The sequence below is a fragment of the Prunus avium genome, chromosome 4 (assembly GCF_965620075.1).
Source record: "Prunus avium chromosome 4, drPruAviu1.hap1.1, whole genome shotgun sequence".
Taxonomy (NCBI): Eukaryota; Viridiplantae; Streptophyta; class Magnoliopsida; order Rosales; family Rosaceae; genus Prunus; species Prunus avium.
The window spans coordinates 20,984,346-20,998,059 of record NC_142287.1 but is presented as its reverse complement, the minus strand read 5'-3'; the positions used below and the strand labels follow the sequence as shown (position 1 = coordinate 20,998,059).

General features: G+C 36.6%; 3 protein-coding genes across 3 annotated transcripts; all 3 read left to right on the top strand.

The window, feature by feature from the left end:
• The first annotated feature begins 1,193 nt into the window (after nt 1-1,193).
• On the top strand, nt 1,194-2,285 carry LOC110752847 (putative F-box protein At4g09190). Its single transcript, XM_021953595.2, has one exon. The coding sequence runs from the start codon at nt 1,194-1,196 to the stop codon at nt 2,283-2,285; it is 1,092 nt and encodes a 363-aa protein (XP_021809287.2).
• Nucleotides 2,286-4,582: 2,297 nt separating this feature from the next.
• LOC148295010 (putative F-box protein At1g50870) lies at nt 4,583-5,716 on the top strand. Its single transcript, XM_088252349.1, has one exon. The coding sequence runs from the start codon at nt 4,583-4,585 to the stop codon at nt 5,714-5,716; it is 1,134 nt and encodes a 377-aa protein (XP_088108475.1).
• A 4,336-nt stretch (nt 5,717-10,052) lies between these two features.
• Nucleotides 10,053-13,225, top strand: LOC110752846 (putative F-box protein At4g09190). The gene is given in 4 exon segments (XM_021953594.1): nt 10,053-10,102; nt 10,255-10,413; nt 10,415-11,057; nt 12,950-13,225. Coding segments are annotated over 4 exon segments (1,128 nt in total).
• Nucleotides 13,226-13,714: the final 489 nt, after the last annotated feature.

Genomic DNA, 13,714 nt, shown 5'->3' with positions numbered 1-13,714 from the left:
AAATCATGGATTTAAAAAAAAAATTAATGTGACATTTCTTAAATTTTTCTTTAAGGTGACAAATTAAAACTAAGTCTAAGTTCAAGTGACATTTTAAAAAACTCTCTTAATAATTTTCATGTTTAAATTGCCAAACATCCATTTTATGATAAACCTTACGGTGCAAATAAGATAAATAAATAAAAACCATACTGTGCAGATGATAAGATATAAAGGTCTTTTGTTGTTGTTCAAAGATAAGATATAAAGTTCTAAGTACTAAATGATGAGAGCTGTACACGAACAAAACGTACCCAATTTTGTCATAGCAATATATCATGTTTCCTTTGGGCTCTCTTTCAATGTAAATAAATCTTAAGTCTTTCACCCCAAAAAAAAAAAATAGTAATAAATCTGAAGTCAGTTAGACACCACATAATTATTATTATTTAAATAATTCCCAGAACCATCAATACCACCACCAATACCACGTAATTTTCTATTGTTGGCAACTTAGCACCGAGATTATTAAATGACACGAGAAAAAAATTGTGGAAATTAGGGATAAATATTTCCGAGTTTAATTTCCGCCAAAAGTGGTGTCATTTCAATTGCTATTGCGTGGGAATTCGTTTCCCAATGAAATTTGTAATTTTTGTTATTTATTATAAAATTCGACATACATAAATTCAAACACTAAAATTATTAATTGCCTTAAATTTAAACGATGAAGATCTAAATTCTGTCATTTTAGAATTCTATGCGATTTTCAATTCCTTCATCCAAATTAGTGTTTAATGGTTAGTGTTTAATAGGATTTGTTCTACTTTTTAAAATTAAAGGTAACAAGTTCTACTTGGTTGATGATTTGATTTAAGAGTCCTTGTTTGTAATTGTAGCTGGATTATCATACTTGGATCCAACTGCTTTTTTTTTTTTTTATAAAATCCAACTGCTTTTTTCATTCTCTAATATTCTTGCTTGTAATATCGGCTATATTTCTATCTGTTGAACACCGTTTATTGGTAGAAATTGTCAACTCGAGGGGTTATCGGAACAGAAACAGAGGATGTTGTTATCCTCAACTATACAAGTGATAAAGTAGGAATTATATAATTAATTATCATGAATCACGTTTGGAACTAGCAGAGTTCGAAACCATGAAGGACTCTACTAAACCTTAATTTCTAGTATATTATGGAAAGCGCATGAAGATGGTGCGTTGCTACCAAAGAAAGAAAATCATCATGATGAGGAGAGCTGATCCTGTAAACGCATCAAAGCAGCTTCCCTTTGAAATTATCATAGAGATTTTGAGCTGGCTGCCTATAGATTCTCTAGTAAGATTCAAGCGTGTCTGCAAAAACTGGTGCTTTTTGATTGTTCATGACCGCAAGTTCATAGCCAAACATATGGAGCGGACCTGTCTTCTGCGACTCAAATATGTATACAAACATGAAGCTAACAAGTTAACCGTTATTTTCGACGAAAGCTTCGGAATGGCAGCGTTTTGTGCTGGCTTGGTTCTAGAGAAGAGTCTTACTAATTCTCAAGTTTTCCGAATTAGAAATCCTGCAACCCATCAGGTACTTTACTTGCCTAATGCACATGAGGGTACCAGGAATATGGACTTCGCTTTGAACCCATCCACTCATGAGTGTAAAGTGGTATGTTTTTATGTCAAAGACAGTGAAGTTGGTTTTGAGGTGTTAACTATTGGGAAGGATGATCAATGGAGGCCAATGAAACACCCAAACACAAATTTGCTGAAACATCGTGGCAAACCAGCGCTACAGTATTATAGAGGATCATCTTTTAAGTGTGAGGGGCTTGGTCACTTTCTCCAGGTTACTGGAGATGGGCAAGATTGGAACCTGAAAATTCATTCTCTTGATATCTTGAGTGAATGTTTCAGTACTAATACCATGCCCCGGGGATTTTATGTAAATTGGTGGCACACTTTGGTTTTCTATTGGAATGACTGTGTAGCTGTTGCTGATATAGCTGAGGAAAAACTTACCCTGCTGGTGTTGGAGGACTACAAGCAGCACAAATGGAGTAAAAAGACCGTCCGGGTGACATTTTTAGGGGATCACATGACACTGCGGAAGGATCCATTTTATGTTATCAATGCTGATTCTGATGGCCTTCATTTTCGTTTTAAGGACAGATTTATTCACTATGATCTGAAGACGGAGACAATTGAGAAGGTAAATATACGCCAGGGGAACAACTTCTGTTTCGTTCAGCCAAGCCTGATAGCTCTTAAGGGAATGAAAACAGGAAAGGTTGCCTGCTGCATTTGAATGCAGGTTGAAGGAAAATTTTCTTATTTGGTCGGATTAATTAGGACCAAATGCTTCTACCAGTAGATGTAATATCCCTTTGGAAGAACAGCCTCATATTATAAGAAATTATTGTGCTCATGCTTAGGATTTAAACCTGTAAAAACATTTGTTCTGGTTTTACAGATGGTCTGGACCTATTTGACATGTTGGCATTATTATTGGATGGGATGATAATTAATTTCATGTTTTCTATATCTTTGTGTTTCATTCTTGTATCTAATTAGTCTCAGTTTTCCTTTTTCCTTTTGAATTTATTTTTTATTAATAATTTGGAGCCTGCTTCCCTGCATTCTACCTTAATTTTCTTTACCTGCCTGCAAAATGATACAATAAGTTGAACGCATTGTTTGTTTCAGGGTTTGGGTCTTAGTTTAGGTGGAAGGGACTGTTGCTACATGGTATGACTCCATTGTCATGTTTAATGTTTCGTGAACATGGGATCGATGGGTATCTGAAAATTGTGGCAAATTTGACACAACTTGGTGCATAGCCCAAACAATATGGCAACTGGTTTTTGCTCTCTGGAAAACGACTTGATTTTCCCTTGCAAAGAGCAATATATATACTTCCAAATTTGTCTTAAATGATCCAAGTGCGCCTCCATAACAAATAGTTAAAGACTTAGCCTCAGATTAATTAATTAATTATTGCAAGTATTGCACTTGGAAAACCAATGGGAATTAATGACCCAATTGCTCTATGGAAATATTGCAAGAAAATTGATTATTCATTAATATGAACTGCAGCTTTCAAACTAATAAGCTATTATTTTTGGGATATGTTGTAACCTTAAAAAATAGGGTAATTTTCACTTTACCATCCTAAAGTTTTCCGAGTTTCAACCCTTAGTACTTGAAGTTTTTTTTCGTCTTAGTCACATACGCAAAGTTAATTTTCCTACCACTTTCATACCTACCATCATTCTTGTTTGTTAACAACTGACGTGACAGTAAATATGCCATGTAGACCCACTCATATGCAAGAGCGGAACTATAGCCACAGCTGTGGTGGGCTGTAGCCCAAGAAAGCTTTGAAGAAAAAAATATTACCTATATCTATATGGCCCACCAAGTTTGCTGCCTTTTACTTTGATCCAATCCTCCATTCAAATTGACCGAATCATGCAATTGCTTAGCAAGCCTTGGTTTTGTTTTTTTTCCCTTGAAGCATCCAACCTTTTGCTTTTCTTTTCTTTTTTTGTTGGCAAAGTCAATAATCGTTTTTTCCCCCAAAATAAAAAGGGAAAGCTTCTTAATATTGTACTCAATAGAAACCCTCACAAGTCTTTCAACCCATAATTATAGACAACAATAGGTAATTAAAACTCACAGGTGGGAAGATGCTTTCAAAAACGGAACAGTAACTTAATTATATTCTTCTTGTGCTCACAACTAATATATATGTGAAACTTAATTATTTAGATTTTTCACTTTGCATTTGTCTTATTCAATTGATGCCAAGAAACAAGAAACTTGAATAGGTGCACTTTCAATTATATTGTTGAACACATTAATTTTGATAGTGTGTTTTTTTAGTTACATTTAATATGTATTTGTCTTATAAAGTTTATTGAAAATTAGTTAATGGAAAAAAAGAAAAAGTTTTAGCTAGCCCACCCATCGAAAAATTCCTGATTACAGCCTTGCTCATATGGTGCCACGTGGTCTGCAAATATTATTAACTAAATAAATAAATAAATAGGAAGCTTAATGATAATACCTGTCATGGGAATTTCAAAGAGTTGAAGTGGCTGACATGGCGATGAAGATCGAATTTAGCTCTAGACGAGGACGAGTTCTCTCAAAGTGTTGGGGACTCATATAGGACAAATTCCGGAAGTTTAAGTGTTATTAGTCTTTTTGATGGTTTTCCTAGTTTCCTATTATTTTTAAGTTTATTTTCCTCAAAGTGTTGTGGACTAATGCAGGACACGACATGGAAGTTTGGGTTGTTACTCTTTTTGATGGTTTTCCTAGTTTCCTGTTATGTTTAGGTTTAATTTCCTTGTGCTACCTTGCCAAACAAGATATTAGATTTACTTTCCTTTTGTTGTATTTTACTTTCATGTTTTATGTTTTTCCTTACTCTACTTGGATAAGACTAATGCCTATAAAAGCACTACCATAGACATGTAAATTTCAATTCGAGTTATCAATCAAACCCAAATATTAGAGATTTTCTCTACTCATCAATCCAATTCAAACCCAAATAAAGTTTCTCTGCTCATCTCTTTTGTCTGAACCCACAGCATGCAGATGGTGGAAGGGAGAGTGGATCCCATAAAAGTACCAAAGCTTCCTTTTCGTATTATCAGTGAGATTTTGAGCTGGTTGCCTGTCGAGTCTTTGCTAAGATTCAGGTGCGTGTGCAAGCAATGGTGTTTGTTGTTGACTCAAGACCACCAGTTTATTGCCAAACATAGCGACCGGGCCAGTCCTCTGCTACTTCAATGTATGATAAGCCCAGGACAAATTCTTTATGACGAAAACTTCAAGTTTCTTTACAGATTGTTTGGAGGCTTGTTAGTGGAGATGAGCCTAAAAAATTATGGAGTCTACCGAATCAGAAATCCTGCAACCCATCAAGTGCTTTACTTGCCTGATGCGCATGAGGGCACGGACCAAATCGACATTGCATTTAATTCATTCACTCATGAGTGTAAAGTGGTATGTGTTCATGGTGAAGACGGAGAAGAAGTCGGTTTTGAAGTTCTAACAGTTGGAAAGGATAAGCAATGGAGACCCCTCAAACACCCAAACCAAGACTTGCTAAAGCAACATGGCAAGCAGGCGCTGAAACAAAAATATTGGCCAGCAGCTTACAAGGCTGAAGGGCTTGGCCATTTCACTCAACTTATTTCAGATGGGAAAGATTTGTACTTGGAAATTCAATCTCTTGATATCTGGAGTGAACGTTTCACTACTAATACTGTGCCCAGGGGATTTTTCGCAGACTTGAATGAAGTTTCGGTTTTAACTTGGAATCACTGTCTAGCTGTTCGCAATATGACAGAGGAGAACCTTAATGTCTTGGTGTTAGAGGACTTCAAGGAGCACAAATGGAGTCAAAACAAGATCATCGTTCCATTGAAATTTTTAAAGGACCACCCGGAATGGAAGGACAAAATTGTTCATGCCATTGGCATACCTGAGTCTGGTATGCTGCGAATGGCTATTAATTATGTTTACCCAGGGGGTATTACTAAAACAATAATAGTTATTGACTATGATATGAGTAGCCAGACAGTAATACGTGAGTGCAAACCTCCACTGCCCTTTCCATTGCCTGATTCTAGATGGCATGAGCCAAGCCTGATTGCTCTTAAAGGAATGAAATCAGAGAAGGCTGGCTTTTCTCCTGGTGATAGCTTTTTTATCTGTTTTTTCTAGCTTTAAATGTAACTGCCCTGCGAGAATAGTCACAGATTGTGGGAAGTTATTGTCTTTCATGCCCATGGTTGCTTAGAATTTGGTCACAATTTGTGCCCGTAGTTTACAGATGACCTGGACCGGTTTTGGTAGTTGTTAATTCGTATATGTTTTTATTTGATTCTTTGTATCCCATTAGTCTCCATTTTCTTCTTTTCTTTCGGTCTTTATCTGAATCTGGGAATCCCAAATAGCCAATTCATAAGAGCCCATGTTGATCAAGCTCTGTCTAATTCAATTTGTAGCAGTAAACTACATACAATAAATGGTTATTAACATTTTATACAAATTGCGAAGTAAGGGTTTCAATTTCAAGGAGTGGAGCCTCCAAGAGGTTTCATAGCTTCAATAAGCATTTCCCTGAACCTCACCAAATTAACCTTGAGATTCTGCCCATCAACATACACAGCCCTGGCAGCCAGATAGCCCTTCAAGAATATAGACGTGGGATCAGTGATGACTGGGTGATCTGGACCACTTGCACCAGCATGCCCTGGCTGGTAAGAAGAGTGCATTTGTAAGGCCAGCACCATGAGCTCCAACCATGACACTACAAAAGTTCACCAATCCCGAAAACATGTCCAAATTTTATGTCTGGGTAGGCGTTGCAGCGATGACTTGAAAGCCTAATTGTTCCATCATTCCACCATTTTATCTTCATTCAAAAACTTCCTTGTTTTGCGACGAGATATGAGAACTAGCGCTGGTTTTTTATTCATCTGATCCGATACATCCTTCATTTTCAGCATGTATGATTCTCTTAGGAACTGCTTGAACCCAAACATTAACCTCCAGGAATTTCTGTAGAATTTAGAGCTAAGTTGTCATGATATATACTTGGCCCTATGACAGCTCCAGGATAGCAGTGAACATTTCCATTCTCAACTGGATTTATAACATCATAACTGGACAACATTGACAGAATGCGTTCGTACTTGCTTACCCACCAACACTTCAAATCAGTTATGACAAACTGAAGGTGGGATTGAAAGAGCCGGGACGTGATGAACAAGGGGGATGATGATTTCATTGAACTCATGAAATAGATTTCCTGTGAAGCCCCCAGAGGTAAAAACCACAGCTGGGACTTTGTGAGTAAAATTGCAAGCTGGTGGAATACAAGTGTTTCACTCTAGTCACAGCCTTCATTGCAGTCCGATCCTCTTTCCTTGCATATGGCTGAACCTTGTGTTCATCTTGGGCTTGATTGGATGGTATGTAAACTGTTAAGGCATTCTTGTCAATTATAACTGGTGTTGACGCTCGGCACTTACCAAGCCCATCGGCCCAATAGAATCTTGACATATGGGATTCATAGGACGCCTGCAGAACACGTCAGTGACAAGACCCTTTCTGACTACCGACCCGCCTCGCCTCTTAAGACGCGCCCTGTTCCCTCAAAAGCCAGGTGTTGGCCGCATAGACCCCCTCCTCCTTTCCGGATGGGACCGGCGCCGTTTATGCAGAAAGGCTACTTCTGTACATACCTGCCCCTAGCAGCGAATCCAGGCAGCTCATCCTCTGACAGATTTGACGTAACATGAACAGCTCAGCGCCGAACCGAGATGGCCGGCTTGTGAATTGACCCTCCCTCCTTTTTCCTATAAATAGAGGGAGAAATGCTGTAAAAAGAGAGAGAGTTCAGAAGCAAAAAAAAGGAACTCTGAAAGGAGAATATAAGGATTTAGGTCCGACAATTCACCACTCGCAAATTTACTCTTAAAACATTGTCCCTCTCCTCAATTAAATACAAAGGCTCTTCACTCATCTTCACGTTGATCCCGTAACTATCATTGGGTCAAACAACTGGTTTATTAGCCAGACACACTTCAGAGTAAAGGTCATAGTGGCAAGAAAATCCGCTTGTTTCGAGCTGTATTCAATCTTCCCCTGTAGTATGCATATTCATTAATCTTCATAATCTTACATGACTTAACACAAACAAAATCAGCAATCATGTATTGGATCTGTCAACCCTTTTTTGTAACAGCTGGTTAGACTTATGCTGTATTAGAAAGCACGTAAATCAAACCTCTAGCTAGTCTTCCGAAGAGAAACTTGAGAGGCTCTTCCACTCCAATGCCTTTATCATCCTTTCTACTGTGGTCAGTACCATCCCAATTGGATAGCTGGTGCTTCCCTTCAATTTCATTCTCAAATTAGTCAATGCAATGGCTATAGCAAAAGGAGAAAACAATCACCACCATAAGTCCCACATCGGAAACTTGACTAAATAAAATACAATATATAATGAATGGTTCCACTACTAATATCACTGAGACCTTTTGTGATAAAACCCCACACTTATTGGGCTTTGTAGGTGGTTAAGTTGGGGACAATATTGATATTGCTGGTAGTGGGCCACTGGCCCGTCTCTCTGAAATTTAACATGGTATCAAAGCAGGTTGATTGGAATCCTCCAGAGGTGTGGAATTCAATTCCTGATTAGTAAACACACCATCAAAGTTTTCAAGTCAAATATGAAACAAACAAGAAGAAGACAACCTAGAAATATCCAATTTTGTTTCTTTCCTTTTTGTTAGCCTGCAGCCATCAACTTTTTTTTTTTATTCCTAATTATTTATAATAATATAATAAACTTGTAAAATATAGCAACGTGTGCTAAACCAATTTTTGGTTACTTCTGCTGGATTCAAATAAACACAATAATATTTGTTAAGGGTCGTTTGTTCTTCATTTTTTATTGCTCAATGGTTCAATTTGCATCAAAATAGGCAGCTTGGACAATGAGATGAATAAGCCTATGGACTTGAGAATGACAATTAATAAACTCTTTCGGTCTATCTCATATATAGCACTAAAACGAGATAAAACAAGATAAGGAAACTATAGAAGAGAACTTTGGGCATCGTTTATCAGGATTCATCATTGGACTGATTCCAATTTCTGTTTCTCTTGTGTTTACTAAAACATAGGTATTTTGAGTTATTCCAAAACCTGACTTCCCTTACATTTACTAACATATAAGGAAACTATAGAAACTTTAAACAGAGAACTTTGGGCACCTTTTATCAATGGCCATTGGAGTGATTCCAATTCCTGTTTCTCTTAAGTTTACTGTTACTCCAAAACCTGACTTCCATTAAATTTAATAATATATAAGGAATCAAAAAATTATGTAGATTCTATGTTAAATCTGTAATAAAATACCCTAAAAAATATGAATGGAATTAACAAGGGGGAGTAGTTAATCTTATTCCAATTCCCTTACTCCCCTATCAAAGTTCCCTGATTCATGGCTTCTCTTATTAATTCCTGATAATTAAATATATCTTTCGGGCCCACTTATTTAGTGGAGGTTTTCTTTCAGGGTAACTTGTTTTTTATTTCCTTGTTAAAAATTGGTTATCAATCTTAGTAAGATTTGGTTTTCTTTTACTAATAGGATTTGGATCACTTGTTTTAGTGTACTTTTTGTGGAGCCTATAAATTCAGAGATTTAAGTTTGGGTGTTTTAGAACGCACAAGAGAGACAGTGAGAGCCAAAAGGTTTGAGAGTGATCTTCACGGGTTTAAGATACGGTGTCCAAGAGTTGTATCATATTGGCTACGAGCTCAGGTTTGGGACTAAAATATTAAGTGGCTATTCTTGTACTTATTTTGTTTTCTCATACGTAGTCACCATAATGTCTCTCTATGATCTGAACTGTTTATTTATTTTTGTGTCCTCATTGAATGATAAACGACAGCACAAAAATTCATTTAAATCGAAAATCGTTGGATAATCTAACTATTTTGCCAAATTTAGAAGAGGAGGGGGTCTTCTCTAACATATGCACTGACCGTGAGGAAGGCCCTAGACGAGTGATTGACTGACCGTCAAGCTCCTTAAACCTTGACATGTCAAGGTTCCATGGGGATTCGAACTTGAGACCACTAGTCTACAAGTCAATGTTATTTCCATTGGGCTAGACCCTGTTGCTTTTATTATCTAACTTTGATTAAGTAAATAGACGAACATAGTATTAATAAGCATAAAGCAAATGTGGATTAGGCCAGTTGGTCATAATAGTGAACTTGCTGCCTTACATCCAAATTCGAGCCTCCTTCCCCGGAGATTAGATTAATTTAGAGTAGTTTACTGTTTGTGTCAAAAAGTATTAATGCTCATATATATATTCAAATTAACATGGTGACATATACATATGAATAAGAGCGTTGAAAGTGTTAACCAGTTAGTTGTTAATATAACTATATTAAATTAATACTCATTCATATTCAATCCATTATGTTATATCTCATGATCTACACTGTTCAATTTTTAGGTCTTCATTCGATGACGATACTTGCACAAATCAACCCAATCAGAAATCAGAATGCGTTCAAGTAAGTTAATATACTTTCTCTCTCGTTGATCATCGTTCATTCAAAACAATTATAATTGTATAATCAATAGAAATTTCATGCCTCAAATCAATAACTAACGAGTAAAAAAATTATATCCTCTAAATGACTTCATATAACTTTATGGTACACAGGTTGGAGATGGCGCATTGCTACCAAAGAAATAAAAGGAGAACAGAACCTCTCCATTGCTACCTGTTGACCTACCAAAGAAATAAGAGGAGGAGAGTGAACCCCGTAAAAGCATCAGAGCTTCCCTTTGATGTCATCACTGAGATTTTAAGCTGCTTGCCTGGACTCTTTGCTAAGGTTCAGGTGCGTCTGCAAGCAATGGTTTTCGTTGATTCAAGACATCCAGTTCATTGCAAAACACATGGATCGAGCCCGTCCTCTTCAATACTCATGTGCATTAATCAAACAAGAAACTAAAAAATTGGAAGTTGTGGTTGATGAAAATTTGAAGGTCCTTGAGCGTTGTTCTGGCTTGTTTTTGGAGAAGAGTCTTAATTCTAAAGTTTGCTGGATCAGAAACCCTGCAACTGATCAAGTACTTTACTTGCCTAATGCACATGAAAGCGCAGAAATAATGGACTTTGTTTTTAATCCATCGACTCATGAGTGTAAAGTGGTATGTGTTGGAGAAGCTGGTTTTGAAGTCATAACTGTTGGAAAGGATGAGCAATGGAGACCTCTGAAGCGCCCTAACCAAGATGTGCCTCAACAACACAGCAAGAAAGCACTAAACCTAAAATATCTGAAAGCAACTAACAAGGCAGAAGGGATTGGTCATTTGGTTATAGTTATCGTGGACGGGAACGATTTGTGCCTGGAAATTCAATCTCTTGATATCTGGAACGAATGTTTCACTACTACTACGGTCCCCAGAGGATTTTTAGTAGATTTGCGTAAAGTTTTGATTAGCTATTGGAAGCAATGTGTATCTTTTACAGAAATAGCACTACCAAAATTCGAAGTATTACCGGCATTAATATTCGCCTCTATTAAGCACTTTTAGAGGCGCATATCATGAGAAAACGTCCCTAATGGAAGGGAGGGGCGGAAAGAAGATACGCCCCAATAAGTAGCGCCTCTATTACTATTAGGGGCGTAAAAGTTGAAAAGATGATCCCTTATAATTTGGTTGCCATGTTGGCAGACTCCCTTAAAAGCCCTGCAATACAGGCTAACGCATCCGCCCCTAATATTTTCATTTAATATAAAAAAAATTTCCAAAATAAAACGCAAAAGTCTCGTTTTGATCGAATTATTCAAAATTTGAATTTCAAATCCAACATACAATTCTCTTTCTTTCCATCTCTCCAAACAAGAAAAGAAACACAATTTTTGACTTCAATCTCTCTACTCTTTTGTTCTTCCCCACATTCACACAACTCAAACTCTTGCTCTCTGAAGCTTTACAGAAGAAATCTCCTGGCTGCCTTCTTAATTTGCTGCAGGAAAAATAAAAAATAAATAAAAGTTATGCGTCCTCCATCAAACCTGCAGATACACCCAAAAAAAATCTAACCAAATTAAAATTGGAGACAATGTTTTAATACTACTAAAGAGTATAAAAAAAAAAAAACTAAAAATCACACCTGGATCTAAGTACCAGATAATCACCTTCAAAACACAAAAAACTCCATATCTAAGTGAGCCAACCATCGTATAGATAAAATAAAAAAGATAAGAAAAAAACTATATATACAGATAGATAGGCCTATAGACTCACACCTGATATCTTTCTATTGATAGTAATGGTATCAACTCATATGTCCATGTTCTATTGGGTGGAATAAAATATAAATTTTATTTCGGAGAGATGGCCGAGTGGTTGATAGCTCCGGTCAAAGAAAGTTTTTTGGTCTATCTTATTTTCTTTTTATTCATTTTTCTCTTCTATGAATAATAACATATTTATAATAATTAAATAATAAAAAAAACTCAATTTATTAATAACTCAATCAAAATAAATAAAATACAATTATCCTCAAGAACAAAATGTTTGTTATGCTTAATATATTTAGTTTGATCTGGGCTTGTTATTCAACAGTATAACATGACTTATATACCGATGTCAACCAATATCAACATCGATAGATATCTATGTTCTTATCTATCTATATTTTTCATTTTTTTTTTTTTGAATAAATGAATTAAAAATTTCGGATTTATATACACATGATTTCCATATGCTAATTCGACGGTGCCGAGTGGAAGGGCCGTCGCTCAACGGATAAAAGTTACTCTAGGGATAACAGGCTGATCTTCCCCAAGAGCTCACATCGACGGGAAGGTTTGGCACCTCGATGTCGGCTCTTCGCCACCTGGGGCTGTAGTATGTTCCAAGGGTTGGGCTGTTCGCCCATTAATAACAGATGGACGAGATTAAAAAAAGAAGAAGTAGAGTTGTGTTTACCCTTTTTTATTTTTGAGCCTGTAGAAAGCTTTAAGTAAAATTCCCCATCGAAAGAAGAAAAGAAAGAAAGAAGTGGGGGAGAGGAAGAGGAAGAGAAAGAGGAAGAGGGGGCTGGTTATACAAGAATAAAGTTTAGTTGGAGGAAACCCTAGGAAATACTCGGAAGAGAGAGAGAGTACATAGTATTAGGGGCGGATTTATAAATTCAACATTAATATTAACTATGAGGGGCGCAAATCAAATGACAGGTGTTTCACACTCACCTATTAGAGGCCTTTCTATCCGCCCCAAATAACATTAATAGGGGCCAATACTTTATCCGCCCCTAATGTATCATAATAGGGGCGTATCCAAATTTCCGCCCTAATTAAAGTGCCGCTAATACTTCGATTTTTGGTAGTGTAGCATAGGGAAAGCTTAACATGTTGGTGTTAGAGGACGTGAAGGAGCACAAATGGAGTAGAAAGCAGATCCCTGTTCCGTCGGAATTCTTAAAGGATCAGAATTTTCCCAATAGGAAAGCTAGTAAATTTATTTTGTGTGACATGGAGAGGCAGATAATTAAGAAGGTCATCATGTATTTAGAGAATGGGAAGAAATATCTAACTTCAATGCAGTACAAGCCAAGCCTGATAGCTCTTAAGGGAATGCAATCAGAAAGGGCTGGAGTGGAAGTGGAACTATGATCGTGTATATAGGCATATAAGTAACTTGGTGGCGTAGCAGGAGTGAAAACTGAGACAGCCCATCTCCAATTCCATTATGCATGATGAGACGGCCACGAGCCTGGAGATTAGGTGGCTGGGAATATGGCGGTGCTCTGGTGGTTTTATAACACAATCAATTTTGGGGTTTTTAGGTTACACTCATAATTATTATTTAGGACTTCTTAAATTTAGGTCCAAAACGATTAGCTGTCATTGGGTTTAGTCCATACATTTTTTGTTTTTGATGTAGGTCCTTAGACATTTATTACTTTTTTTATTGTGTCGATTTAACCCTTTGAGTTAAATAAGGAAAACACATTGAAAATCTGAATTTGATGCATTATTTCGTTGTAATTGAATTTCAAAATATAAATTTTGAATTTTTTCCTTGATAATATTGACTTAATATATGGATAAAATACAATTTAATCAATGAAAATTAAAGACCCACATATTATACCAATCGAT

What these genes read in the sequence shown, in the direction of transcription:
- LOC110752847 (XM_021953595.2), top strand. Translation starts at nt 1,194, where the DNA reads ATGGTGCGTTGCTACCAAAGAAAGAAAATCATCATGATGAGGAGAGCT.
- LOC148295010 (XM_088252349.1), top strand. Translation starts at nt 4,583, where the DNA reads ATGGTGGAAGGGAGAGTGGATCCCATAAAAGTACCAAAGCTTCCTTTT.